At 40.3% G+C, this 27,257-nt stretch overlaps 1 protein-coding gene across 7 annotated transcripts in view; it reads right to left on the reverse strand.

Moving 5' to 3' along the window:
* LOC103755354 (E3 SUMO-protein ligase ZNF451) overlaps positions 1 to 21,921 on the reverse strand; it is a 38,353-nt gene extending 16,432 nt beyond the window's left edge. For 3 of the 7 annotated variants that reach the window (XM_018078121.2, XM_018078122.2, XM_018078120.2), the window contains exons 1-11: positions 21,823 to 21,921; positions 20,791 to 20,874; positions 12,948 to 13,031; positions 11,629 to 11,754; positions 10,005 to 10,116; positions 9,276 to 9,426; positions 7,733 to 7,859; positions 5,940 to 6,093; positions 3,832 to 3,979; positions 1,644 to 3,292; positions 606 to 740 (exon numbers count right to left, since the gene is read on the reverse strand). In XM_018078121.2, coding sequence (XP_017933610.2) covers positions 606 to 740; positions 1,644 to 3,292; positions 3,832 to 3,979; positions 5,940 to 6,093; positions 7,733 to 7,859; positions 9,276 to 9,426; positions 10,005 to 10,116; positions 11,629 to 11,754; positions 12,948 to 13,031; positions 20,791 to 20,874; positions 21,823 to 21,909 — 2,857 coding nt within the window. In that variant the 5' untranslated portion in view covers positions 21,910 to 21,921. Of the gene's footprint in view, positions 1 to 605; positions 741 to 1,643; positions 3,293 to 3,831; positions 3,980 to 5,939; positions 6,094 to 7,732; positions 7,860 to 9,275; positions 9,427 to 10,004; positions 10,117 to 11,628; positions 11,755 to 12,947; positions 13,032 to 20,790; positions 20,875 to 21,109; positions 21,264 to 21,450; positions 21,500 to 21,822 lie in introns of those variants that run through there. The other 4 variants (XM_018078127.2, XM_018078124.3, XM_018078123.3 and 1 more) reach the window with 4 other exon arrangements.
* Positions 21,922 to 27,257: the final 5,336 nt, after the last annotated feature.

A 27,257-nucleotide genomic window follows, 5' to 3' on the forward strand; every position in this document is an offset into this window, starting at 1 on the left:
AGTGGATTTTTTAGGTGAGACACAGTGTGCGCTGAACTGAGCCCACCCTTTAATCCTGAGGTTCATCTGCCGGGGCCGAGCGAGCTTGGACGGTGGCAGCGAGGTCCTCAGGACGTAGGTTTGTTTAGAGTGACCTTCTCTTAGATGGATGGCCTTACAGGGCTGACGAGCTCCATCTGCCCAGAGGAGTTCCCTGACCAGGAATCGAACCCCGGGCCGCGGTGGTGAGAGCACCACATCCTAACCACTAGATCACCAAAAGGGTAGCAGCATTATAAGAAGGACTTGGGAGTTAAAGTAATCTCTGAGTATTATGACTGTCCTGATAATTATGAAAACCTAATATGATACAGTTTAAGGAAGTTATCAGGGAAGCCAGAATTCTGGAACAATATTCTACACAAAATAGTAAGAGCAGTGGAGGTTAAGGCTGAGTTTAAGAAGTTCAAGAACATTTCTGTTACATGGTGCCTGGGCCACTGCAACTTAAGAAGCCTTAGTGGCTGCTTGCTCCTGTTAATTTTCTCAGATTCAAGGAATCTCTGCTCAAGTAAATGTGTAGACTTGTTAATCTTATCTTCCAATTTCCTTCAAACATTTTTTACCTTGAAAGCCCCAGATAAATGTCCCTTGGTTCAGGTTAGCTGGCAGCTGTGTGAAAAAGCTTCCCCAGTTGTCCAGATCCACCAACACAATGTGAGTCATGGTGCTCAGGTAGTCAAGATCAGGAAGCTCACCATCTATCAACGGGATAAAAAAACACATTTAAAATTCACCTGACTTTCTGGTCAATCAACACACATCAACTTGAGACACACTTCTGACAATTCACATATTCAACTGTTACGTAAGCAAAGTTACAAAACATGGTCCTATTTGGCAACTGCATAGATTTTAAAATCAACTGAATTAGCATTTAATCATGCACAAATCAGACATAAAAGCAGCATCTGTCTATATGATGCTGTAGAGCTGGATAGTTTTGTGGTAAGCACAGAAAGCTTGTTGTCCTGCACAAAGACATTTTAATAGTGCATTTAATATTCAACTGTGCACCCCCAACTATGGCAAGTCTCTGTGACATTCCATTGCTTACATGCATGTAAAACATTTAGGTATGTACTTTTTGCTGTACATCTAACATAAAGGTCAACATCTTAATCAAAAGTATTATGACACCACTAGTAATTAAGAAGCACTTTCAACTTCTGAACACAAGGTACACCTTTAGCATACTTGATGTCATTCTTAAAAGTGATCATGAACTTAAAAAAAAAATTGCATGTTCAAGGAAAAAAAAACCACACAACATACTGAGAATATAAATTCTCAGCAGATAGTGCTATTTGGCAAGCTAAGAAAACTGAGGAGATGGTGATATAGCAGGACTGCCCACACAGAAAGCACTACCAGGATCATAAATATTTATACAAGTTTCTCTTGAACATGTATTATAGATCACTTTTAGATTTCTACACATTGGATCTCAAGCTGAGGTCCTTGATTGTCCTCTTCCTTTTAACACCAAATTACGCTCCAAACTAATTAGAAAACTAAATGTTTCAGTCTCAGGACTGACACTGAAACAGAGTGCGTTAAAGACAATAATATTTTTCTAATGTTGAAAGTAGTTTTCTACATACTTTCACTAAGTTCTTCAGCGTGTGCCGAGTCCTCATTATTTTCTTTCCTTTGCTCTACTGGTCTCTGCAGAGGAGACAACTGTGGTCTGTCCTGAGTTTTCGATGGAGATGCTTGAAGTTGTAGCCTGTGAGGTTTTCTGACCTGACAAGCCCCACTTGCTGTGAACTTGAATACTGTGTTTTCTGATTCTGATGCAAGACTTGATAGATCAGGTTTCTGCAAGAAGCAGTGTTTCATGTGATAGTGTTGATGTGCACTGGGAAGATCATTAAAGTTTTTGTTGCATGCAGCACATCTAACAACATACATCTCTCCCTTAGGTTTCAGTGACATGTGACTCTTGAGATGATTCTTCAAATCAGCAATATTCTGTGCCATTGCAGAACACAAGCAGCATCGAAACCATAAGTTTCCTTTTTCCAGCATGGCTTTCTGACACTTCTCATAATCGTTTTTCCTGTTTATTTTGGAGACATAAGTTGTCCGGCAACCACAGGTTAAAAGGTCTCCTTGTTCGACTGGGAGGAAGTCCTCCTCTTTTTTTATTGATACTTCCATCTGCTCAGGCACAAATGTATAGTCCGTGCTATGAATCTCCGTATAATGGATTAGAAATTCTTCTTCTGTGTCAAAGAAGAGATGACCACAAAGGCCACAGAAATATTTAGTCTGTGTCTCCTGATTATGATGCTCTTGGAAGTGCCGCTCCAGCGTTCCTACTTTCCGAAAGTGATTTCTGCATAAGCCACAGGAGTACCTGTGAAATGCATGGCTTTCTAAGGACATGCAATGTTGTTTAACGCTCTCTTCAGACTCAAACATCTCCTCACAAATGCGGCACTGCCATTTTCCCACGACAGGACTTCTTTCAGGGGAGACTTCCATAGGGCTAGAAGTGCAGTCTTTATCTTCACCTGCAGAAATGCATGCTGTGTCAGAAGCACATGGCATAGGTTCATCTTCTACATCTTGCTCATAATAGTAACTATGTCCACCATGAAATTCAGTTACATGTCCTATAATATCCTCTTCTCTAAGATCTGCAGAACACGCTCTGCACCAGAGAAGAAAATTAGTCAAGTGTGCTCCTCCATGAAATCGACTCATATGGAGGCGGATAATGCTTGAATTTTCAGCAAGCTTTCCACACACAGCACACTTGTGACAGATCCTATTTGCTGATAAAATGTGATTTTCTACTAACTCTTCTGTAAAAAACTTTTGAAGGCATTCACAAAACCAGGCTTTTACTTTGCAAGCACTACCTTGACTTTGGTTAGCTACATTATCTTCATTGTTATCTTTTAAATCACTTTTCCTTTTTGAAGGTGTAGGCCCCATTTTACTGGCAGACTCATTTGAAGTCAAATGTCTTTTAAGTAGAGGTCTTGACCGATCCACAATATGGCACAAATAAGATTGATTTTTCTGTTTTCCATTGACATGACAGAACATCAGGATGGACTCTTCCATTGTAGTAAAAACTCTAATGTTATGTTGAGTGGTTTGTTTATGTTGGATTATCTGATTCTTATTAGCAAACAGTTCATCACAGTTCTCACAGTAACCTTTTGTTTTAAATATCTCTGCAACTTGGGAGATTCTTTTCTTCGACAGTGCCACAGGCCCAGAATTATGACAACGCATTCTAGAGCGGATTAAAAAACATAAAGAAGTTATATCATAACTTGAAACATTTTTGAACTTTCAGATGTACTTCGAAATATTACCTAGTAGCTACAGCAACCAGTGCATGGAAATAGTGTCCTCTGTATACTTTAACCCACCTACTAGCTTGCTAATGAAAACATGCAATGTGTATCTGGTCTCTACACTTCAAAAAGAATTGGGTGCTAATTTCCAAAGCCAGCATTAAGACTGACGGTTATGTTGTTGACTCCGTACATTTTCAAAATCAAACAGTGTCAACTTACAAACAGCAAAACAGACACCAAGTTCTGTTGTTCTGTTACAGAAAATACAAAAAGGATCCTGACATTGATCAGCATTCTGCAGTGTGGGGTAAAAGACATGAAGGAAGGCACATTTTTGATAGTTTACTCAGGAAGTCAACATTCAGATGGCCCTACTTGCCTGGAAATCCACTAGGAGCACTAAAAACACATCTGCCTATCTGTCACTGATCTATGAGTGTTCACAATATAAAAGCAGTTGTCTTTCACAAACCTGAAATGAGCCGTTAATTCCATATGTGATCGTAGTATCTTGCAGCAGGATATACACTTCACTTGGAAGGGGACCTCTTTGCACAGAGATATCAGAAGGTTCTTTGCGTAGGTTGGAAAAGGTAGAGGATGGCCAGTCTTCATTTCATCTATAAAATGGAATGGTAGAAAGTGCAAGTTCTTTCAAAGTATTTCAGCTCTCTGATGACATAGTTAGTTGTTTCTTCTTTGTCACACGGTTCAGAAAGCAAATTATCATGTGTCAGCTGGCCCACAGTAACTGTGCTACAGAAGCTTTAACTAAAAAGACTGAATTTTTTAAATTTCTGTGACAATCTCATTTCTGAATCTGTTTGGATCTTGTTTTTTCATACTCAGTGACTGACTCTACTTCCCTTTTCCTCTTCTACAACATCAGGTCAGATATGTCTCTTAGAAAGCTTTTTATTGACCTTCTTTCACTCCATCTATGACCAGCTGTCTACTCTTACCACATATAATTTTCTTTTAAGCCACAGAGTGCTTAAAAAAAGGAAAAAAAAGCACACAATTCATTTAACAAGTTCCCACATACTCTGACCATCTCTTTCTACCTTTCCCATCTTTAGTGTTAATTCTTACATTCTTAGATGCAGGACTTTCTGTTGTTCAGAGTACATGCTCCATATCTAAATTCAGATACCATCAGAATAAAAAAATTCTATTGAAAAGAGAATGGGGAACTGCTTATGGATTAAATGTTGTTCATGTTCTGCACCTTAGGAGGCAAATTCTCTTTGATTTTTCTGTTTAGTAAGATGTGATGATCAGCAGGCAGTAATTTGAGGTTATGCCTTTCAGTGAATTTCACTGGCAGATCTTAGACCATGCTGGTAATTATTAATCATGAAGACCTACTAACGCAAAGGAAAAACTGGAGCACTCCATTTTTTGTTCTGAGCTAAGAACTATCCACCTCTAAAGAAAAAAACCACTAACTTGTGCTTTTAATCTTTTCAAAGCAATAGCTCACCAGGAATCTCTTTTAAAATCTATGACTTGAATTTAAAAGTATCTGCAGGCATCACATTCAGAATTAATAACCTATTTGAGAAAAAAGTACATTAGATCTCCAATACATAAGAGAACATATAACCATGCAGATGACTGTCACTTCCATGAAGATTGCAATACTGATTCAACCTGCAGCACGATGCTTTCAAAGCCTGTCTTTTCTGCACACTTCCTGCAGCCACTCTGGGGGAGGGCAGAAGTCAAAGATATAGTTATGAAGATGAGAAATAACTATATCAATCCTTTTGGCCACACAGGCTTATCCTGAAACCTACAGTATCTAAAATATGGTCACTTCCTGCATAAGAAGTCAACTCCATCCATATGTCAACTGTTTCAGCCATTTAGCTAACATTAAAGTAAATGCTTCAATGCCTATTGCTTATGTCAGAAATAAAAAGTCAGCGTAGCTATGACAAGCATTAACCCTGTTTTCAAGCCCAGGATCAGACAGGTATTTCCTTTTAAGAGTGGTTCTGGATGTTAGCAGCTCACAACATAACCAGTATTTCAGCCTTCAGCAGCAATGCAGTCAGTGCAAGCCATCATACCAGCAGCACTGTCCCAACTAACCAGGCTAAATTTGCAAATATACAGAGAAGAAATTTTCACAGGTCTTTGTCACCAGCAATGCCAAGGACACTGACAATAGCCTCCAAGCAGACTACAGAAAGTACAGTAAAGGGAAGGAACTCCACAGTCAGTCTCACTGGAACTGAAAAAGAAATTTATTTGTTTTGGTCCAAGTCTCTATCAACATGCTAAATGTAAACTTATTCAGGACAGCAGTTGCACAGAGTCACTGGAGGATGAGAAGCTTATATGAGAGTCCTGATGATTTCTCATTACAGCAAGAGTGATATAGGAATCATTTCTGCACAAAAATACAAATTTCAAAGCACCACATTTAAGACCTTAAAAGAAAAATAACAATTCATTAAAAACAAACTTTAAAACCTTAATCTTTTTTAAACTGCAGAAAAATGTAAGTCAATTCATATCATAAGGGTGAATTATCAGAAGAAATTAAAAGCAGTACACTTAGTAGTAACGTACCACTCAATTGAGAAACCTGGAGGAAGTGTTTCTTTCCTGACATATGCTGCAAACACTCTTCGCTTTTTGTGAAAAGGAGGAAGCAGTTTGGGCATGCAAAACACTGAATATGCTGTGGAGGGAGACCTTTTTTATGCCCATCATTTTGATTTAGCTGGAAGAGAAAAATTATCTATTTAGGAAAAAATTAAGCAAAGAAACCAGTCCCAGTCTTTCCCATGTCCTTCCATTCCACTCTCCCTTCTGTGGTAGTATTTTCAACTTTTAGGTTTTCAGCTACCACATCCATGTTTATCTATGCACTTCAGCTCACGAGACACAAGGGATTGGCCAAACTTCCATTGTTAAACTCAGCAACTCATCTATCCTTACTACTCCAGCAACTTCTCCATCCCCTTCTTGCACCACTTGCAAGCACTTTCCCCAGGGACTATGGGCTCCAATTCTTAGCTAATCCCTTTACCCTGGCTCCCAGAAAAAGCTCCTTCTATTACCAAAGCAGCTGCTTTTCCTGATGTCAGTTCTTCCCTGATCTTGCTAGCTTCCAATTCCTCAAAATGCTGCTCCTCAGAGTAGCCTGACAGGTCCATGACTTTTCTAAAAGTCAAATCCTTCCACCTGCCTTGCCTTCTACATCAACTCTGGATCTCTGCCTCCAGGGCAAAAATCCTTTAGATTTGCTTCTGATATTTTTTTTGCTTGCTCCTTCATAAGTCATTTAGTGAATCTTCATTATATGCTTATGCTTTCTTCCACAGCTTTGATTAGTATTATCTCCCCATCCTTCCACACCAAAGTAATTCATTCTTGCCTGCTGCAAGAGTCAGTCCTTTCCCCAGACTTGGCTGCAAACTCCTGCTAATGCCCTTGGACATGTCACAGGCACACAACTTGGAAGCAATGGACAAAGAGCAGGGACAAATTACAATGCAATCTTTCAAGCTTGTCAGGTATGACTATGCATCAGGAGTTATTACCACAAGTTAAAATTATTCTGATTTTCAGAATGTCTACAACTTCCCTGAACTTAACACAGCTTCTGGAGACTAAGTGAGTACTCAACAATACTTGTTATTAAAACATCCAACTTTGAAAATGCTATCCAGTATGCAGTTCAATACCAGATTGTCTAAATAAAACCACATATCCAGAAGGTAACAGCTAAGCATCTGTTATGCAACTGAGGTTTTACAGTAGCATGTTATGAACAGAAGAGGGAGAGTGCAACCAACAACAAAAAAGCAACACTACTAGCTTATATTCAAATCACAGCTCAAATGCTAGATTATCCTTTCCCTTCTGTAAGTTAACTAGTGAGTAGCAGCAAATACCTCTACTGGAGGGACTGGAAACAGATAAATCACCCAAGTTTCTTTTCTCATTCTATTGCCTCTTTCCCCCCTCTCCCATCACCTTTCTGCTGCTTCTCTTTATTTACTTCATCCTAACTTGCTGCATTTATCTTTCATAGTTTTGAAGATGTGAAAAAAGGGAACACCTTTCAACAACACCAAAAGAGGGACAAGAGGCTCAAGACTACGGTCCTCTCGAAAGTATACCAAAAAGTACAATCTAATGATCAGATCTAAAGAGAATACTGTCAGGCTACACCAGGTGTTTGAAACACAACAGAATAAGAAAAAAAAAACAAAATGTCTTAAGCCTAAAAGAAGAGAGGTGAGAGAAAGAGGGTTAAAAAAGAAAACAAAACCCTAAAATCAGTGCATAATTATACGTCTTGAAAACTCTCTACTACATTCAGTCAGGCGAGTTACTCATCCTTATGATCTTGCCTTAGATAAAAGATGATCACTATACTGCTGAGAGGTTGAAAATCTTTCACAGCATATCGCACAGGCAACAGCATTATTTGGGGGTCCACGTAACGTGACAGTTGGGTCACAAGGAGAATGATCAAACCTGGAGAAGAAGAAATAATTAACAAACTAATCCCATCTAAATAGTTAAAAGGGGGGTTTTTTTTAAATGAGAAAAGATCTGTCTTTTGAAGCTGCTGGACAAAAACCCTTATCCAATCAACCTAAACTATAAAAATTCCTCTCTTCCACTATCATCAACTGTATCAGCTGAAATACCTTGCATAGAGGTGAATCTCCCTGCAGTTTACCTGTTACAAGGGTCAGTCTGCAGAGGAACCACACTGTTTTTACAAGAACTAAAAAAAGCCTCAATTTCCCAGAGACGGAATTTTTTTTTTATTTTTACCTCCCTGCACTAGTTCTGGTTGGGATGGAGTTAATTTTCTTTGTAGCAGCTTGTACAATTGTTGCATTTTGGATTTACAAACAACAGTGTTGATAGCACAGAGATGTTTTAGTTATTGCTGAGCAGTGACTGCACAGAGTCAAGGTCTTCTCTGTTTTTCAGACTACCCCATCAGCATGGAGGCTGGGGGTAGGCAAGAAGTTGGGAGGAGACACAGCTGGGACAGCTGACCACAACAGGCCAAAGGGGCAGCCTGTAGCATAAGACACTGTGCTCAGCAATAAAAGCTGGGTGAAGGAGGAGGAAGGGCAGATAGCTGAGAAGACAAACACATCACACTCGAGCTAACTATTACATACAAAAAAGCTGTGCCTGTTTGTCTCCTTATATTGCTTTGCTTCTGCATGCAGCTTTTGTTTTACTTATTAAACTGTTTTTATCTCAGCCCAGAGTTTTCACACTTTTAGTCTTCTCATTCTCTTCCTCGTCCCAGAGAGATGAGTGAGTGAGCAGCTGTGTGAGGCTGAGTTGCCTACTGGGGTTAATCCATGACACTTCCCTCAACTTCTCACCTTACCATCTTCCCCACAAACACACTCACTAGTTAAAAGGCAGTATCTCCTGGAATTGACCACAGACACACTGAGTGCTGACTAGCAATCATCAGCTATGAACAGATGTCTGACCTATAGCTCTTGTTCCTCTTTCCATTCATTATGGGCTCTTTTTTTTTTAATCTTACCATCAAATTGTGTAAGGTAGCCTTTTGCTCTTTTTCAAGTTTGAATGAAGATACTACAGAACTGGAGAACAGAAATCTTGTTTCTCAAAAAATCCATGTATTACAAAACGCTCAACAAGAAATAAATTCTGAATGGAAAAAAACAAACAACTTCCCTACCCACCCAAAAAACCCAAACCAAAACAACAAAAAAACCCCTATGAAGTTCATCACATCATCTATATAAATTGTGTAACATATTAATTGGCTCTCAAAATGGAACTTCATCAGTACAGGCAGTTTAAAGTAGACTTGATGCTGATGTCCTAAGTTAGAGCATATTCTTTCATTATGATATCTTGCACTGAGCTCTTGTACTATGTCCTTACCTTTGAAGGTGACCTAGAAGAAGATGTACATTATCAAACTCTCTGTTGCAATGCATCACAGGGCAGTGTTTGGGACTGCTGTTGACTTGTGTCTGAGCTGCCCTCTTACAAGCACCCCTTCTTCCACCATTAACAGAGCCTGGTTTCAGACCTGTGTTATAAAACAATGTACTTAACCAGAACCTAAATTATAGAGGCTTAAGAAAACAAACAAAATAACACATAACCCCTAAAGCATTTAAAAATCAAGTTACAGTGATTCTTAAAAGCAAACTAACAATGTACAATCCTACTCAGGAAGTCTGCTCTTTCATTTTCTTCAATTCCCAGCAGTGTAACTTTTTAAGCACTTTCACACCCTTTGTCGAGGTACTATTTGAAATTCACTAAACATCCTTAAGTTACACTTACTCATGTAGACACCTTCCTAAGCAGCAGTTCAATAGCAGTATTTTTTCTTCCTAGCAGCTTCTTTTATAAAAATTGTTAACATTGCCTTAGTGATTTCTAGATTTTGTATCTTACATTTCCTAAACAGTAAAGCATTAGAAGAATGGATTTTATGGAAATGAGTGTTTAAGAACTTTCAAATGCCATATGCTAGCAAAGTTAATATTGTAGGATTAGGTTATGCACATGGCACCTGCAAGCTCAATGCAATTATCACGTGTTCTGTTCTCCAACTCAGGATTTAGAAACCATCACTGAAACTTAGCTTCCTACTCTTACCTGGCATTTTTAACCACTGGTCCACACATAACCTTGCAGCTTCTGTATCACTATGTTCCCGAATAAATTCTAATTCTTGCAACCCGTGAGCATATTGGGAATCAACCTTCTCCTGCGAGAGAAAAACATACCAGGCAAGGTGGTGATCAAATTCTTTTTAAAAAAAATGAAAGATTAGGTATGTATCCCAAAACTTACATATGGGTTTCTAAAAACACAAGGAAAAAACCCCCCAAATAACAACAAAACCCACACCCACAAAAGCCTAAAGTAGGGGAAAAATAAAATCTTACAACTTGATTCATTTCTATTTACCACAATAAAGATAGAACATAAGGGCAATAAAAAAATTTAAAAAACAGTAAATTTTTCCCCCAAAGCAAGAGCTACATCTTGCGTCAATTAATTTACTTTTACTGTAACTACTGAAGTTTCTGTAGCATGTACATAAGATTATAATCTTATCAAGAGAAACAAATAATCACGAAGTTTTAAACAAGCAGCACAAAATCATTATTGAAACCAAAGAGTCTGTTCCACTGACAAGGAAAAAACCTGGCATCTTCACTTTGAAAACTAAATTTAATTCTGCAAGTTGCATTAACTGATGAGAAGTAAAGAGTCACCCAGGAGGAAAATATTCATCTTTAACAAAGGATTTTTTAGCTTTCATTCTCAAAGTACATTGAAAGTTACATAGTTATCTCTGACTCCACTTGACACATGGAAAACTGTATGTGGAAACATTAACAGATTGCCAAATTCTCAGCAGACGAGACAGGAGAGGGATGTAGGCTTCTGGACTTCAAGGCTACCTTGGACTATATCCAACATCCTTTTACTCTGTTGTATTACAGTTGCATAGTCTAGTGTAGAATATAAAAACCTGTAACTGTAGTACAATCATGTGACTTTAAAAGTGTTGAGAAAATTAGGCTGGAAAGACAGTATGTTCCACAAATACTGAATTTGACTCTGTTCCTGTTCAATTTCATGAAGTTCTTGTAATCCCATTCCTTCAAGCGGTCCAAGTTCCCACCGAGAGCAGCCCTTCCATTAAGCCCACTGACTGCATCTCCCAGTTTGTAACAGAAATAAAAAGTACAAGCCTTTCAAATCGCTGCCCAATGCAATTAACAGGATTCAACTTTAAAATTATGCCTTAAACACAGAAAGTTGTATCACATTATAAAATATTACTCAATACAGAAATTTAACGTGGTAAACAGTTTCCCAAAAATCTCAGTCAAAAGCAAGTAAATGAGTAGGTTTGCTGCATGGCTGTTTGTGATAATTCTTATTTTTCAATTACTCAGCAAGAGTAACTGATGTTAAGGTTCCTCTGCTATATATACAAACAAGAGAAAAAGTTTTTGCCATTGATTTTCACGAATTTTGTTTTCTCCCATCCTCAGGAACTGCAATAAGACTAGCAAATTTATCAGTTAAAAGCCACTGAAGAGACAAAGTCTGTATTGTGTTTTGAATGATGCCACAGAAGCCTAGTTGCTAGTTCCAGGTCTGGCTCACCAATCTTTTTATTTATTTAGTAGTGAAAACAAAGACACTTGTGACTACAAGACCTTTATGATGCAATTCTACCAAAACAAAATACTCTCAATACCTTAAAGGCTTTGTTTTTCTCTTCTTTTTGCTGCTTCTCTACTTCAACATGTCGTGCCAGACGATCCAGGGTTGACGCAACTCGTTCTTTCTGATAGTCAATGTGATCCTTACGCTTAGAAGGTCTCTACAATTGAAAAACACTTATTTGGTGACTACGTAACAGGCACTAATAAAGTGAAAAGTGATGCCCAAGCATCAGGACATAATTCAGTACAGATACTCTCATCCTAAGTTCCATGATCTACCTTGCTAGTTTTCTCTTCCTATTTATCAACATCTGTAACTTCTATTAAAAAAGCAGTTAAAACAACTCTCTACACATTCAAGGCAATTCAACATAAACATTAGCCTCACCAAAGCAGTAGACGAACATGGATGATTGTGCTGGGTGTCCTAGAAGTCTCCAACAAATGAAAAATTAAGTAAATTATTTTAAGTAAGTAAACAAAATATCTACTGATTTGAAAGCCAACATGCAGACCACCTGAAAAACTGAGAACTGACACAATTATTGCTCTAACTACTATCTTCAGAAAGGCAGATCATTAGCTTTTTCTAGCATAAGGGATAGGCCATACACTGTAATTTGCTCCTATTACACAACTAGCTCTAGCAATCAACACCATAGAGTCAGCATGTGAATATACAGAAGATCCACCTTTCCTTAAGCACCAGTATTATTAGAAACATCCTCTACAGTAACACTGTAAAACACAAGTCAAGAGATGGCTACTGCTGCCAAAACCAACTTTAGTAGGGTTACTCACTGCCTCTCTCCAAGGCCCTACAGAGCAGGCACAATAAGATCAGGGGATAAACAGAGCCTGCTGCTGACTCATACAGTCTTAGGAGGGATTATGAAGGATTAGGTAGAGATAAAACCAGCCTGTCATTGGAATAAGGTCCTCCAACCTACACATTTTTCTTAAAAAGTTATTTTAGAAAGAAAAGGCCTGGGAGTAGACCAGATACATTTGCAGGCTACAAACTGGACACACAGACTTCTGAGGCTGCTTGTAAAGTGATATTTTTCTTCAGCACACTCGCTAACATGACTGAAAGACAAATAAAAGTTCCAAGCCCATTTCAAGGAGGCAAAAAACAGCTCTGGAAAAAAATGGAAGTGCTGGCATTCTTGCCTTCCACTCAACAGTAGGAAAAAAAAAATCAAAATACTTAAATGTTATTTATTTAATTATTACTTGTTAAAAATACCTCTAATAAGGTTTTTGTGAAAAGTAACTGATAGGAAAAAATACAGAAGAGCAATTATTTTATTCAACTGAGATGTCCTAAAATACATTACAACATACTCACGTGAACATAAGAACTGCTGTTAGGTTCTTCATCTTCACTGCTGACAAGATCGATACATTCAAGTACAGGTCTTAAAGGTCCTTCCTGGAATAAAGTATTAAAACACACACACACAAAAGCACTGAATTGTTGTCCTTCGAGATAAAATGTTCCATACATTATAGTACATTGTCAGCATTAGCACTTCACCAAGGTTTCAAGAGAGTGCAGTAAAGGAAATTCTGGCATGAGAACTTTTCCACTAAACAGACTATTCCACAAAATTGGTAAAACATGCAAACAAGTATTCAAAAATAATCTGATACACAGATATCAAGTAGAAAAAAATCAAATTAATAATCTGGACTTGCCTAATAACATTATATTCTTCACCTTCTCAATCAACTCAGACCTACATTTTTAAAGATACTCAACCTGTGCCATTAATTCAATGGTAATAGGGTAGCAGCCTGTTACCAAGATAGGAACAGCCTCAGATTTCACTATGCAATGTTAAATGTTTTCTTCTTTCAGGGTTTTTTTCGCTTTGTTTTTAAAAACACAAATTCGATTCCAAAAGCGTGATGGCCTAATCTTGGCTGGACACCAGGTGCCCACCAAGCCACTCTATCACTCGCCTCCTCAGCAGACCAAGGTTGGGGACAAAACAAGATGAAAAAAAATCCTCCTGGGTCAAGGTCAAGGCAGTTTAATAAAGCAAAAGCAAATGCCACATGTGGAAGCAAAGGAAAACAAAAGATTTATTCTCTGCTTCCCATCATCACGCAACGACCAGCCACTTCCCAAGGGCTTCAGCACACACAACAGCTGCTCCATAAGACAAATGATGTAATAGCGAATCACAGAATGGTTTGGGTTGTAAGGGACCTTAAAGATCACCTCGTTCCAACCCCTCTGTCATGGGCAGGGGTGCCCACTTTATCAGGTTGCTCATGCCACTATCCTTTTCCTTAGCTTTTATTACTGAGTAGACATTATATGGTACAAATATCCCTTTGGTCAGTTTGGGTCAGCTGTCCTGGCTATGCCTCTCCCAAAACCTTGCCCATCCCATGCTTACTGATGAGAGGGGAAGGTTGGGGAGTGCCTTGATGCTGAGGAAGCTCTGCTCAGCAGTAACCAAAACACTGCTGTGTTATCAACACCTTTCTATTCACCAATGCACAGCACAGCACTGTGAGGGTTCCTATGGGGAAAATGAACTTCATCTCAGCCAGACCTAATAAACAAGAAATTAAACTCCTTGGGCATTTCAAACATTAAGAAAGTGGGAAACAGTTCATACACATTTAAGCCCTGAAGATTACTCCTCTCTGAGCAGATATTCCACAGACAGGTCACAAGTGTTTTCTCTGTATTGGAATCACAATGAGGCGGAGGTCATTTTATTTTAAAAGCAAACACATTTTACCCATTCACACCACATACTCAGAAGCACAAAGACACATGTCCAAACAGTCTGTCCAGCACTCAGTTTCAAAGATATACATCCAGGAAGCCTTGTCAGGACTCCATGCAGGAATATGGAGGCCCAACAACCCTGGCTATCAACAAATACTCAGGTCTTCTCTATTCTTCCTAGCTTGACAGCCATATGCTTCTTTTGCATGCATATTTCCCATCTTTTGTCCCTCTTTTCCATTCCCTCTGTGAGTCACTAAAGGTTACTGACTGGTTTTGTCTCTTCCTTAGGATGTCTCCAATTCACTCTCCAATCATACCAATTTTACCCTTTCTAGTACAAGTTTCCAGTAGAGAGTACAATGTTGGAACAAACATAAAAAAGCAAACATAGAAGAAAAACTGGAGTCAGCAATCCAAACTAAGCACATAGGCTGTAAATTTTTTAAAGAAGATGTACTAAATAACATGTGGAGCTACATCCATACTCACTGCTCTAAGTCTTCAGTTTTTAAAGGCAAAAAAAGCAGCACTATGTCCATATAACATGATGTCATGCAAAAAAACCCCAAACCTGTATCATGCTAGAGCATCATCACATGCCAACTAAATAATCAGTATAATGAACATGAAACAGAATGAGTAAGTCCACATACACCAAACAAAAATATTCCTAGTGACCCTAACTCATACCCATGATCACACGTGTTTGTATCTTCAATGAGAGGCAAAGCAAACTAAAATCTTCACGTGCCACAGAAAGATTCTGCACATAGATGCAGATTCTGAAAGTTATTATCTAGCTTCAAAGAAATAAACGAAAATCAAAGATAAGTTTATTTTTTTTGTAATGCCGGGGTGATGGTTTGGTTTTTTGTTGTTTTTTTTTGTTTTGTTTTAAACCTGTACATGCAGTGTCACCTAAATCATGACAGAGTTTTTGACCAAACTACAGTATTAGCCGTTTGTCTGGCAATATATCTGGCAGATACCACAGAGCTGTTATATACTCCATATTTATGCTTTATTTCTTAGAAAGTTAAGTTTTCCAGGCAGAAGAAGGACTTACAGTACCCAGCAGACTGACTTCTTGAAGAGGTACAGTAACATCTCTGCCACATATTTAGCAGTTTCTTCAAGATATTAGCAGTGAACCACACAGGGCAGGCTAGGAAGACTTACTGCCTCATGAGAAGTAGTGGAGAGAAAAGCAGCGTGCAATCCTCTCTACTGCTCTTACTGCGTCTCATTCTTTACATTGTTCCACCTTTCAAGGCAGTAAAGCTGTTCAGCTGGCCAGGCATAAACAATCACCAGGGAGGAAGAGGAATGATATCTTGGACAGATAACAAAAGCTTATATGAATCAAGCTGCAGGCCTCAAATTACCCCAAAAGAGTGCTTAATTTTTTAGGATTAAATAAACATAATGTGGTTTTCTAAATGAAATACAAAAAAAATCCATTACAGTTTTGTTTCTGTAGAAACTGACAGTCTCTGTACAACTTTTAAGAAATTAAATCTTTATTAAACAGCTGTTAACAAGTTAGAGTTCAGACCACCTGACTATCCAATCAGCTTAATAATGTGTTTTGAAATGTTCAGCTCTGATCCTAACAGCTGTACCTTCTTCAAAGGCAGAGATTTCCCCTATTTGTGTTTATTTACTCTCTGGGTTCAGTAACTAAATAGAACTTACAAAACTGACAGCTGAAATGCAGAATAACTTGGTTTCAAGTCTAGGAAGCTCTAATGACAAGAACAGTAAATTTAATGCAAGTAATATTACACTTGTTTAAACGCTGTTTGCACACATGAAATGTTCTTTTTTCCTATCAAATTCTGTGCCTTTTTCTATTCAATTTTTGCATAATGCTCACCTCCACACAGGATGAGCCTCAAATTCAAAGTTATGAGAATTTTAATTACTTTGGTTTTTTCCAACTGGTTCAACTAAATAGTAATGCCAACACTGAGGATTCCATCACCGTTGGAGAGCTAAGAAACTGTGGATCAGATAGCTTTGTCCAGTTCTTTGTAACTCCCTACAGGATTAGCACCACCAGCTAAATAGCATCTTGGCATAAAAGAGCCTCAGATTACAGAAAAACAACATGCTCTCAATGAACAGCTGAAAGCTGGGGCCTCTCTAGCTGACTATACTGGCATACCTGGCACACAGAAAGACATCAAGTACTAAGAGCTCAGATGCACTAGCACTAAGATACGCTCAGTCTTCACATCTTGTAAGCACGTCCTTCACATTCAAACAAACAAACAAAAATATCAAAACCCGAATACAAAACAAGCAAAGAAAACCAAAACCCCAACCAACCAAAAACACCCCAACCATTCTCCACTCCTCAATTACTTCTCTAAATAACCTTCAAAAGCCACTCTTCTCACCGACCAACAGCAATGCCACAGAGCTACCAACAAAAAAAAAAAAAATCGCACCTTTTTCAGTTAGTAGAAGAATTTCTAGGTTTTTAAGTCTCCAGGCAGCTGTGGCATCTCTGCTGTTATTCACAGCTTTGCCTGAAAGCATTAGCATTAAATCAACAAAACTGTAATTTCACTATGCTACACAAAATACCAATTTTAACTGTTGATATAATCAAAACTGTTTAATTGGCAACTGGTAAAGATGGAGCTTCATATTCATCTCCAAAGACCGTCTTCTCAAGGACTTCTGTGAAGCTCATTTTTACTGCCTCCAGAAGTTTTCTCCAAAAGCCCTAAACTGTGGTCTCGTTCTCCCCCTCCCTCATTTCACTCAGTCTTTGGGTAATCAGGCCTAGCTAAAAGACACCTTGTCCATCATGCAAGGTGTTTTATTTGTTCAGTTTTTAGCTTTAAGTGCATTCAGACCAAATACCTAGTTTACTTAAACAGCACAATTAAACTTTTGCATAATTATACACACACTAGCATACAGAAAACATGAAACTAGCTTTGATGTCTGCAACCACAAACTTATCTTTGACAAATATTTATAAGAGCATAAATTGTGTATACACTATGTAAACACACTTATCATAGAACAAGTTTACAATAAAATAAATTTTAAAAATTGACACAAGTAGTACTACTTGGGCTCTAAATTTGTGCCCTAACAGACGTCCAACTTCAAGACTGAGTAACTGACCAACATTGCGAACCAACAAACACTTATGAAGTTTTGATTTCTATAACCTAGTAAATACAAAAATTCAAGTCCTTGGTTAACTTGAGTGCAAAAATAAAAGTTCTACTTCGGAGATGCTTCCTAACACCACTACCATTTTATTCAGCTCCTGCTGCAATACAACTAAAAGCCAGAGAGACAAATACTTTAGTTGAATATCTAATATTTAACATCTCAGGGAGAAAGGAAGCAAAATATTTAAATGGTAGCTACTGTATTTTAGTGAATCACTTGATTTGGTGTATTAACTAATTCCCCTCTAAGTCCAATGCTTTTGGTGCAAACCGTGGAAACTTGAGTTATCTATCTACTTAAGTGCTACAGACCCCATTACATCTGTGAATTTCTTCACTCTTGCCTTATCCTTCCCAAGAAAACAAAATGGGGGCAAGACCATCCTATCTTAAGAAACTAGGAATAACAGCTTGCATTGCAGATTAAATTATATTTTTCTGCTGGTATGCATAACTTAGAATGTAATGAAGTGGACAAAATACATTGTAATGACAAAGTAAAAGGTGGGAAATTAAGTAAGAATAGTTTTAAGTTTTCTGGATGAGGATTAAACTGACTGTAAAAGCTAAAAGACTCTGGCAGCAGCAGAGATTGCCTTTGCTCCATCAAATGAGGACTTTTTGTCCTCAAACACCCTAATACAGTGAAGGAAATGGAAAAAAGAAAACAAAACAAGGAAAACCAAACCAAAGAAACAAAAAAACCCACACCAAAACCACACCCAGCTGTCAAGAAGAAAAAAAAAAGGGGGGGAAGAAAAACAAGAGATCACATGGCTTACAACTAATTGTTGTCTATTAAAATGAACACAGGTTGAAATACCTCAGTAGCTTCTCTAATTCAATTTATACAGTACCATCTTGTGCACTGGGTCTTTAGGACATGGACGCAATCGGGTAGCATCCACATGCAACATTTATAGAGACTACACACTTCCAGCCATACACATTATTATATGGAAACAATGATCTAAAGCTAGCCAAATAGTCTGGAAATCCTTTTGAAAAGTCTGAAGTCATCCTCACTCGGAGCAAAGGAGAGATCTGAGGACACATTGCTGACATTAGGTGCTGGCCAGGGTCACATGCCTTTCCCCATGTATTCATCAATGACAATGGTAAGCTTCTCACCCCAGGATATAAATCCTGCAAAAGACTAAGCACAGTCATCTTCTTATATCTAGCAGTGTCTCTTGGAAGCAACTGTCACTGGGACCACAAAGGATCTGTATTATCCACAGGCAAAGCCAAGAAAATAAAAAGAAAGTAGTTAGAAGTGTTGATTTTAGTTCTTTTCTTTCAGTTCTCTTTCAGTTACTGCTCCTGGTGCTCCAGCAGCCCTTCAATCATTATGCATCCCAAGCTATACTAGCTTCCTCATTCTTTGCCCAGTTTGAAGAAAATGAAGCTTTTACAATGATGATAAAAGAATTATGGAATGGTTTGGGTTGGAAGGGTCCTTGAAGATCAAGTACCGATCCACCTGCCGTGGGCAGGGACACCTTTCACTAGACTAGGTTTCCCAGAGCCCCATCCAACCTGGCCTTGAACACTTGCAGAGATGGGGCATCCACAACTTCTCTGGGCAACCTGTTACAAAGCCTCACTGCCTGCACAGTAAAAAACTTCTTCCTAATATCTAATCTAAATCTACTCTCAGTTTGAAGCCATTTCCCCTGGTCCTGTCACTACATGCTCTTGTAAATAGTCCCTTTCCATCCTTCTTACGGGCTGCCTTCAGGTACTGGAAGGCCACAACTAGGTCACCCTGAAACCTTCTCTTTTCCAGGCTGAACAATCTCAATTTTTTTAGTCTTTCCTCACAGGAGAGGTGTTCCATCCCTCTAATCAACTTAGTGGCCCTCCTCTGGTCTCACTCCAACAGGTCAATGTCCTTCCCGTGCTGGGGACCTCAGAGCTGGATGCAGCACTTCAGGTGGTGTGGAGTGAGGGGACAGAATCCCCTCCTTTGACCTGATGACCATGCTGCTTTTGATGCAGCCTAGCATACAGCTGACTTTCTGGGCTGCAAGCCCACACTGCCAGTTCATTTACCAACACCCCAAATCCTCTGCTGCAGACACACATGAATGCTTGTATGTATATAATGAACTTTGAACTCACTAGTTAATTTTGACCAAATCAACTACAAGATTAAGAAGTCTCTGAGATATTCAACTACTTAAAAATCCTTCATACTCGAGCATCTAAATACCCCTGCAGAAAAAGTCTGTATATTGAACCTAGGCTTTAAACAAGCACCATATAAAATAGAGCAGGAAAAAAATCTAGTTATTGTTCAGTATATTGTTCAAAAATGAGACAAATCCACAGGAAATCAGCCATTAATAATCTTGGCATCAATTAATCACTTGATCTTATTCATATGACTTGTTCCTTCAAGAAAAACATCTTTAGATGTGTAGATGTGGCACCTAGGATATGGTTTAGTGATGGACTTAGCATTGCTGGGTTAACAGTTGGGTCAATTGGGGACATGGTTTAGTGGTGTACTTCGTAGTGCTGGGTTAACAGTTGGAGTCAACGATCTTAACAGTCTTTCCCAACCTAAAAAAACTGTGTTCCTATGTAACCCTGCAATTTAGCACCACTTCACTGATGACAGATTGAGTCCAGAACACAAGCAGCATGAAAATATTCTGCTTTTCTTGGACATCCAATAGATAAAAGTGTCTTGAAGTTACTGACATGTTTTACGTGAATGTATTAGATTACGTGTTGTACTGTAGCTACTATAGAGTGCTTCACACCTTGAGAGGACTGTTTAAGGCCGCTAACCTGTAATTTCCTCCCTCTTCTTCTAAACCAAGTACAGTGTTTTTAACATTGTTTTGCTTTATTCCATTAAGTTAAGCGGGACTATTCATGTAGCAAAATGCTATGCAACGATTACCAAAGTCCTCTACAGTGACTTCTTATATATGTAATTGATTACTGTAATTCCCCACTGACCTGTTGGGATACTCCAGTCCCAACCTCTAGAGGACCAACTGACATAATCTTATACTCTTTCAAGAAAGGGCACATAAATCTTTAAGATCAACTTGTTATCTGACACAGAGGTTCACAAATCAAATTATCTTTAAATGCAAGAGTAATGCTTTCCATAAAAATGTAATCACCATCAACAGAGTAAACAAAGTCCCCCTCCTGTATAACTGGACTACTAAGAATGTATTAATTACAACAAGCAGTGTGCTTCCAGTACAAGATCTACTTACTCCAACAAACTCAATCTCGTCTTCACTTTCAGAAGCTGGTGATTTACTCCTGTGAAGGCTGACAGAGCTATGAGACTCCATTATCTAAACAGACAGAAACCAAAACATGAGACAGCATTTTATTTTTTTTCTTTAACTAAACAGCATTTTCCATTTTATGCCTGCTTTAGCTTTACAGTCTATCTGCACTCAACAAGCCTGTCTCTCATTCATTGACAGTTATTACTGATACCCGAAGAAGCAATAAACGACTTTGACTCGAGCCACGCTGCTGTATTTTTCCAAGTATGCAAAACATGGCTTAACCTACAAAGCATACCAATACCTATACTCCTCCAGCAGCCACCGCTGCAGTGTAGCAGACCAATAACATGCTTAAGGCCGAAACCCCAGCGAGAGCCGAGGCCTGAGCTTCAGCGTAGCGGCTCCGAGGCACGACCGAGCCGGGGCGGGCCGGTAACGGCCGCGGGCGAGCTCGGCCGTTTCGAGCGGCCGCAGCTGTTTCCGCTGCTCCGGGCCGCTCTAGGACCGCGGCAGAGCCAGAGGGCTGAGCTTCGTGCTCCAAAACAAGCGCCGTCCCGCCCAGCTCCGGCGGGGCTCCGCGAACGGCGCGGAACGGCCCCGGCAGCCCTGCCCCAGCGGGCGGCGGTGCTGACTCACGTTTCTGGCCCCGCTCGGGCCCCTCGCCCCGCGGGCTCCGTTCGGCCCCGCCGGGCTGACGGTTCGGCCGCTCGCCGGGCACAGCCCGCGGGCGCTGCGCTCAAACCGGCGGCCCCGAGCTCCGCCCCGGCCCCGCTCATTCCACCCCCCTCCCGCAGGCACCACCGTCCCGACCTGCCGTGTCCCCGCTTCCTCTGGCGGCCGAGGGCGGCGCGGCGGGCAGGGGTGGGGCGGGAGCGCGGCGGGGTCGCCGGAGCGGGAGGTGCCGCCGCTGCGCCCCGCGTTGCCCATGGCAGGTGCCTTCGCCACCGCGGCAGCGCCATGGCGCGGACCCCGCCCGAAGCTCCGGGCGCTTTCCTTCTCTCGTCTTACCTTCAGTTGCGCTCCATCGAGTTCCTGCTCGGAGGGGGAAAACCCCCATGCCGCTTCCGGGGGAGGGGGAGGAGGAAGGGCGGCCATTGGGGCTGGCAGCGGAAGGGAGGGAAGGCGGGAAAATCGCCTATCCGCCTGTCTGTGCGTGCCCAGCCCATCTCTCGGTGGTTCTATCCAGCCCAGGCATCTACAAAGATCCTTTGTGAGGATCTCACCGGAGGTGGTGCCACGGGCGCTAGTGAAGTCCAGATAAACAATGTCCATTGCTCCACTCATCTACCAGGACAATCAGTTTATCATAGAAGTTTATCAAGTTGGTCAGGCCTGATTTCCCTTTGGTAATTCCATACTGATGACTCAGTGATTTTCTTGACACTGAAGTACCTGGAAATGGTTTCTGGGAGTAGCTGCTTCATTACCTTCCCAGGGATCAGGATAAGGCTGACGGGCCTGTGGTTCTGTGTGACCTCCTTCCTGCCCCTCTTGAAGATGGAGGTGGCATTTGCTTTCCTCCAGCCTCAGGCACCTCTCCCAGTCACCATGATCAATGAAAGATTATTGAGAGTGGCCTTGCCACGACATCCATCAACTCTTGTCAGTACCTGTGTGTGCATCCTGTTAGGGCCCATTGACTTAGCATATGTCCAGTTGATCCTCTCCCACCAAGTGTTCATCTTCCTTGGTCCAGCCTTTCCCCCTGGTTTCTGGAACCTAGGATTCCTGAAGGCTGGTCTTGCTAGTAAGAACTGAGTCAAGGAAAGAATTCAGCAACTCAGCCTTTTCCATGTCCTGTGTCAGCAGGTCATCCATCTCATTTAGCAATGGGCCTACATTTTCCCTAGTCTTCCTTTTGTCACCTATGAACTTACAGAAGCCATTCTTGTTGTCTTTGACATCTGTAGCTAGATCCAATTCCAGCTGTGCTTTAGCTTTCCTAACTTCATCCCTGTATGCTTGAACAATGTTTCTATATTTCTCCCAGGTTACCCATCCTTGCTTCCACCCTTTGTATGCTTCCTTTTTGTATTTGAGTTTGACCAGGAGCTCCTTGTTCATCTACACGGGCCTCATGGCATTGTTGCCTAATTTCCTATTCACTGGGATGAACTCTTCTTGAGCTCAGAGGAAATGATCTTTAAATACTAACCAACTTCCTTGGGCCCTTTTCCCTCCAGAGCTGTACCCCATGGGACTCTTCCAAGTAGATCTTTGAAGAGCCAAAATTCACTCTCCAGGGTTGTGAGCCTGCTTTTTACACTTCCCCTCCCCTCAGGATCCTGAGCTCCACCATCTCATGGTCACTACAGCCAAGATTACCGTGAGCTTCACGTTCCCAACAATCTCCTTATTGCTATGAGGTCCAACAAAGCATTGCTTATTATTGGTCTTTGTTGACTCCTTTATGACTTGGAAGAAGTTATCAGTGCACTCCAGGAGCCTCCTGGATTGCTTATGCCCTGCTGTATAGTCCCTGCAGCAAATATATGAATGGTTGAACTCCCACATGAGAATGTGAGGCTGCTCTTATCTGTCTACCTCATCCACTTGTTCTTCCTGGTCAGGCAGCCTGTAGCAGACACCCTCTATAATGTTACCTTTACCTGTCCTCTCTTGAATCCTCCCCCATGAACTCTCATTCAGTTCCTTGTCCATCCCCAGGCATTGCTCCATGCACTCCAACCGCTCTTTCACATAAAGGAGAACTTCCCTTGCTTGATGTCCTATCCAGTCCTACCTAAAGAGCTGGTCTCTCTTCATTCATGGGGGCCATTCCACCATGTCTCTGTGATCCCAACAAGATCATAGCCTTGCAGCTGCACACAGACTAACTTATCAAGTTTCTTCCCCGTGCTGCATGCGTTAGCATGCAGGCACTTTAGAGAGGCACCCCAGCATGTTGACTGCCTAGAAGGGGTTTGGGGGATTTCTCCATTATGATGTTTTGTAGACATTTCTTTGCTGACACTCAAAGAAGGTGAGCCCTCTTAAGCCCCATCTTATTGTTTTGTGTGTTCCTGTCACACCACCCTATGCCCTTTGCTTTTCTCTGTGTCCATCAATCCCTCACAGGGCTGCTGGTTACTCTCTCCCTCTCCCTTACTTCTTAGTTTAAAGCCTTCCTTATGTAATCAGTGATCCTACTAATAAAAATAACTTTGCCCTGCTTAGTGAGGTGGCTCTCACCTCTCTCAAGCAGACAGTGATCTACAAGCATGGTCCCATTGTCATACAGCTCAAATCTCTGTCACCAACACAGGTTCTGCAAGCAATTATTGACTTGTCCTATTAGTGCCCTTCTCCTCATTTCCCCTCACTGGCAGGGTCAAGAAAACACCACTCAGACCCCCATGCCCATGATTCTTGCTATTTATCTGCTACTACTCTCCTGCTTCCTCATGTAGTTACTTCTAGCCACCTAAAGCAAAAGTCAGTATGAATCATCTTTACTCAGTGCACTGGCTTTGAGTAAGCTGAACAGTGTAAATGTCACCTATGAGTTCTGTGTTGGTATAAAAGAGCTGCTTGCACACCCACAAAGCACTTCACTGGTGTGTGCTTATCAAATCCTATATACACAGGAGAGAAAGAATTCAGGGTTGCATGTTAAATTTTGGTGTTATGTGAGCTTTGTGAATAAACAACTATCAGTAATAACGTATCATATGGTATTTAATGTAAGCGTTAATTTGGTGCACTTATTTTTCTTGAAAACATAGAGTTACTAATGTTAGTTTAAAGCCTTTTCCATATATGAATGAAAAAACAGCTTTATGACAGGAGATGGATCTACTGAACTGCTAGTTATATCTGCTAGTTATATCTACTAGTTATATACTTATTAACAAGTTCGTACAACTTAATCACCCTCGTTGAACTGTATAAACAACACTGATTTGACCAGTTTTATTTCATTGCTAAAATAATGGAAACCTGACTACCACTTGGAAAATTAAAGTCATTGTTGCAGCTTAAACTTTAATATTTTGCATTTATAACTTAAATTTGCTAACAGAATGTTGACAGCAGTCATTCTGTTTGTGGCTTGCTTTTTCATTTCTGATTCTGATTCTTGAGAATAGATAATATGAGGAGCCATAGTAACAAGTTACTAAAACAGCAAGGTGGTATTATTTTTCCAAACTTTGAGACCCTATGAAGATGACATTAATTTGAATATGAACTTTTCAGTAGTAATTGATGTAAAGGTTTACTCATGCAATGACCAATCCAAAATTCCTCCTTGTATGTAAACAATACAGTTAAGGAAAAAAAATAGCAAGGGAATTGCCATGCAATTATGTCAGCATTTCCAGCATGCTAACAAAACTCAGAATTCCAGAATTTGTGTATTTCATCTACTTCCATGGAAAGCACAGTTTTCAGACTTTGAGCCAGCTTAGGAATGTTCTTATGCAGAGCTTGTTGGGAAGGGAACAAGAGGGGAGACAAGGCGAGGAAAGGCAGGGGTTTTCATAAGCTCTTCATGAGCTAAGATCTCTTAAGTTCAAACATCCAAATGAGGTCTGGGTATCATATAGAATATGGAAGCTGTTTCTGAGCAGACTGTCTTTATAAACTCAGTACTGCTCTCTAGCAAATAATTCCACATAGTCACTACATACTGGTCAGATTATGTGACCAATACATCTGTTCTAGAGCAGGCAGCAGTCACAAGTATTGAGGCCATGTTGCTGAGAACACAGCTGCGATGGGCAGGACACATCTCCAGGATGAAGGACCACCACCACCCTAAGATTGTCTCTGGGATGAAGGACCACCGCCTCCCTAAGATCGTGCTCTGTGGTGAACTTGCCTCTGGCTGCTGCAAGAGAGGAGCCCTGAAGAGGAGATGCAAGGACTCCCTGAAACAACATCTCAGCCTTGGCCATATCGATCATCATCATTGGTCTACTCTGGCCTCCAATTGGGAGGCCTGGAGACACACCATCTATAATGCTGCTGCTTCTTTTGAGAATGCACGCAGGATCACTCTGGAGGAGAAAAGATAACGCAGAAAGAATCGTGTCTTGTCGATACCACCTAAGGAGTCTTTCCGCTGTGCCTTTTGCAACTGGACTTGTCTATCTCACATTGGCCTTTTTAGCCACCAGCGCACTTGTAGCAAGTGTGGGTAGAGTCCTTCCCAAATCTTCGTTCATGAAGCCTAGCCATGATGAGTATAAGGACACATTGTCACTATGTGTCCTTAATTATAGGGTAGGTTTAGATTACATATTAGGAAGAACTTCTTTACTTGAAGGTGGTGAGGCACTGGAACAGGTTCCCCAGAAAAAATTGTGGATACCCCATCCCTGGAACTGTTCAAGGCCAGGTTGGATGGGGCTTTGAAAAGCTTGACCTAGTGAAAGTTGTTCCTGCCCATGACAGGGGGGCTGGAACTAGATGATCTTCAAAGCCCCTTCCAATCCAAACTATTCTACGATTCTGTGATCTGAATTCAAACATATTTAAACATTCTTGTTTCTCTCTTTGCTTCCTAAAGTAAGCGAAACATTGATTGCCCTTTTAACCATTGATTTCCCTCTTGTATCAACATGGCATACTGCCACTTATTCTTGGTCTAGGAAATTCAAGATTTTTTGACTACTATTTGTATATCCTAATAAGAGGAGACATGAACTTGACATGCATTAAACCCTCTGATTTATTCAACAGTATAGTTTTTCAGTAAGGTCTTTATCCCATTCTTCACAGATCTCAATATTCTTCCTGCCTTAGAAAGCAAGTGCTCTTTTGAGCACTTCATGATAAACAATGACCAAATTCTTTTCCATGGTAACTTTCAAATTCAATCTAATATGCACTAATAGAAATAAATAGTTCAAAATATTACTTTTAGTATTGCTTACCTTTTCAGTAGTAACTCTACAGTAATAACTCTACAGCTATTAAATTCCATACAGTCATATAGCTGTTAGTTTCTTCTGCAGTAGCCATCAGCCTTCTCCAGTTGTGAGGACTGCAACTAACATGTCCTCTGTCACTCTTATAAGAAGAATTTTACACTTTGGGACACCACACATTTACCTATCACAAATAATTTTGATTTTAGTGCAAATTTTGGGAGAAGCAGCATTATGCTTCCTGTCAGAGCTTTCTGACAGAGACTAAAATGGTTAATGGCTTAAACATTTTTGAAATCACCAAAAGACTTCTGTCCACTGTAACAAACTGCAAAGAAGCAGCTGCTCATCTACCAAAACCCACCCCTCTCTAAATATGCCTACTAATTTGGACTGCAAAGGGACCTTGAGATAAGGAGGTACCATTGACCAACTATCACAGGTGAAAGGAGAAATATGTATCCACAAGTGTAAGATGTTGTACTGCTAATATTCGAACACCTGCAGTAACTACCAGGTGCTGTAAGAGACTGGTGCTGATGGCTCACACACTTGGATGGCTGCTTTGCT

This window comes from Manacus vitellinus, unplaced genomic scaffold (genome assembly GCF_001715985.3).
Source record: "Manacus vitellinus isolate BGI_N305 unplaced genomic scaffold, ASM171598v3 scaffold_4_pilon, whole genome shotgun sequence".
NCBI lineage: Eukaryota > Metazoa > Chordata > Aves > Passeriformes > Pipridae > Manacus > Manacus vitellinus.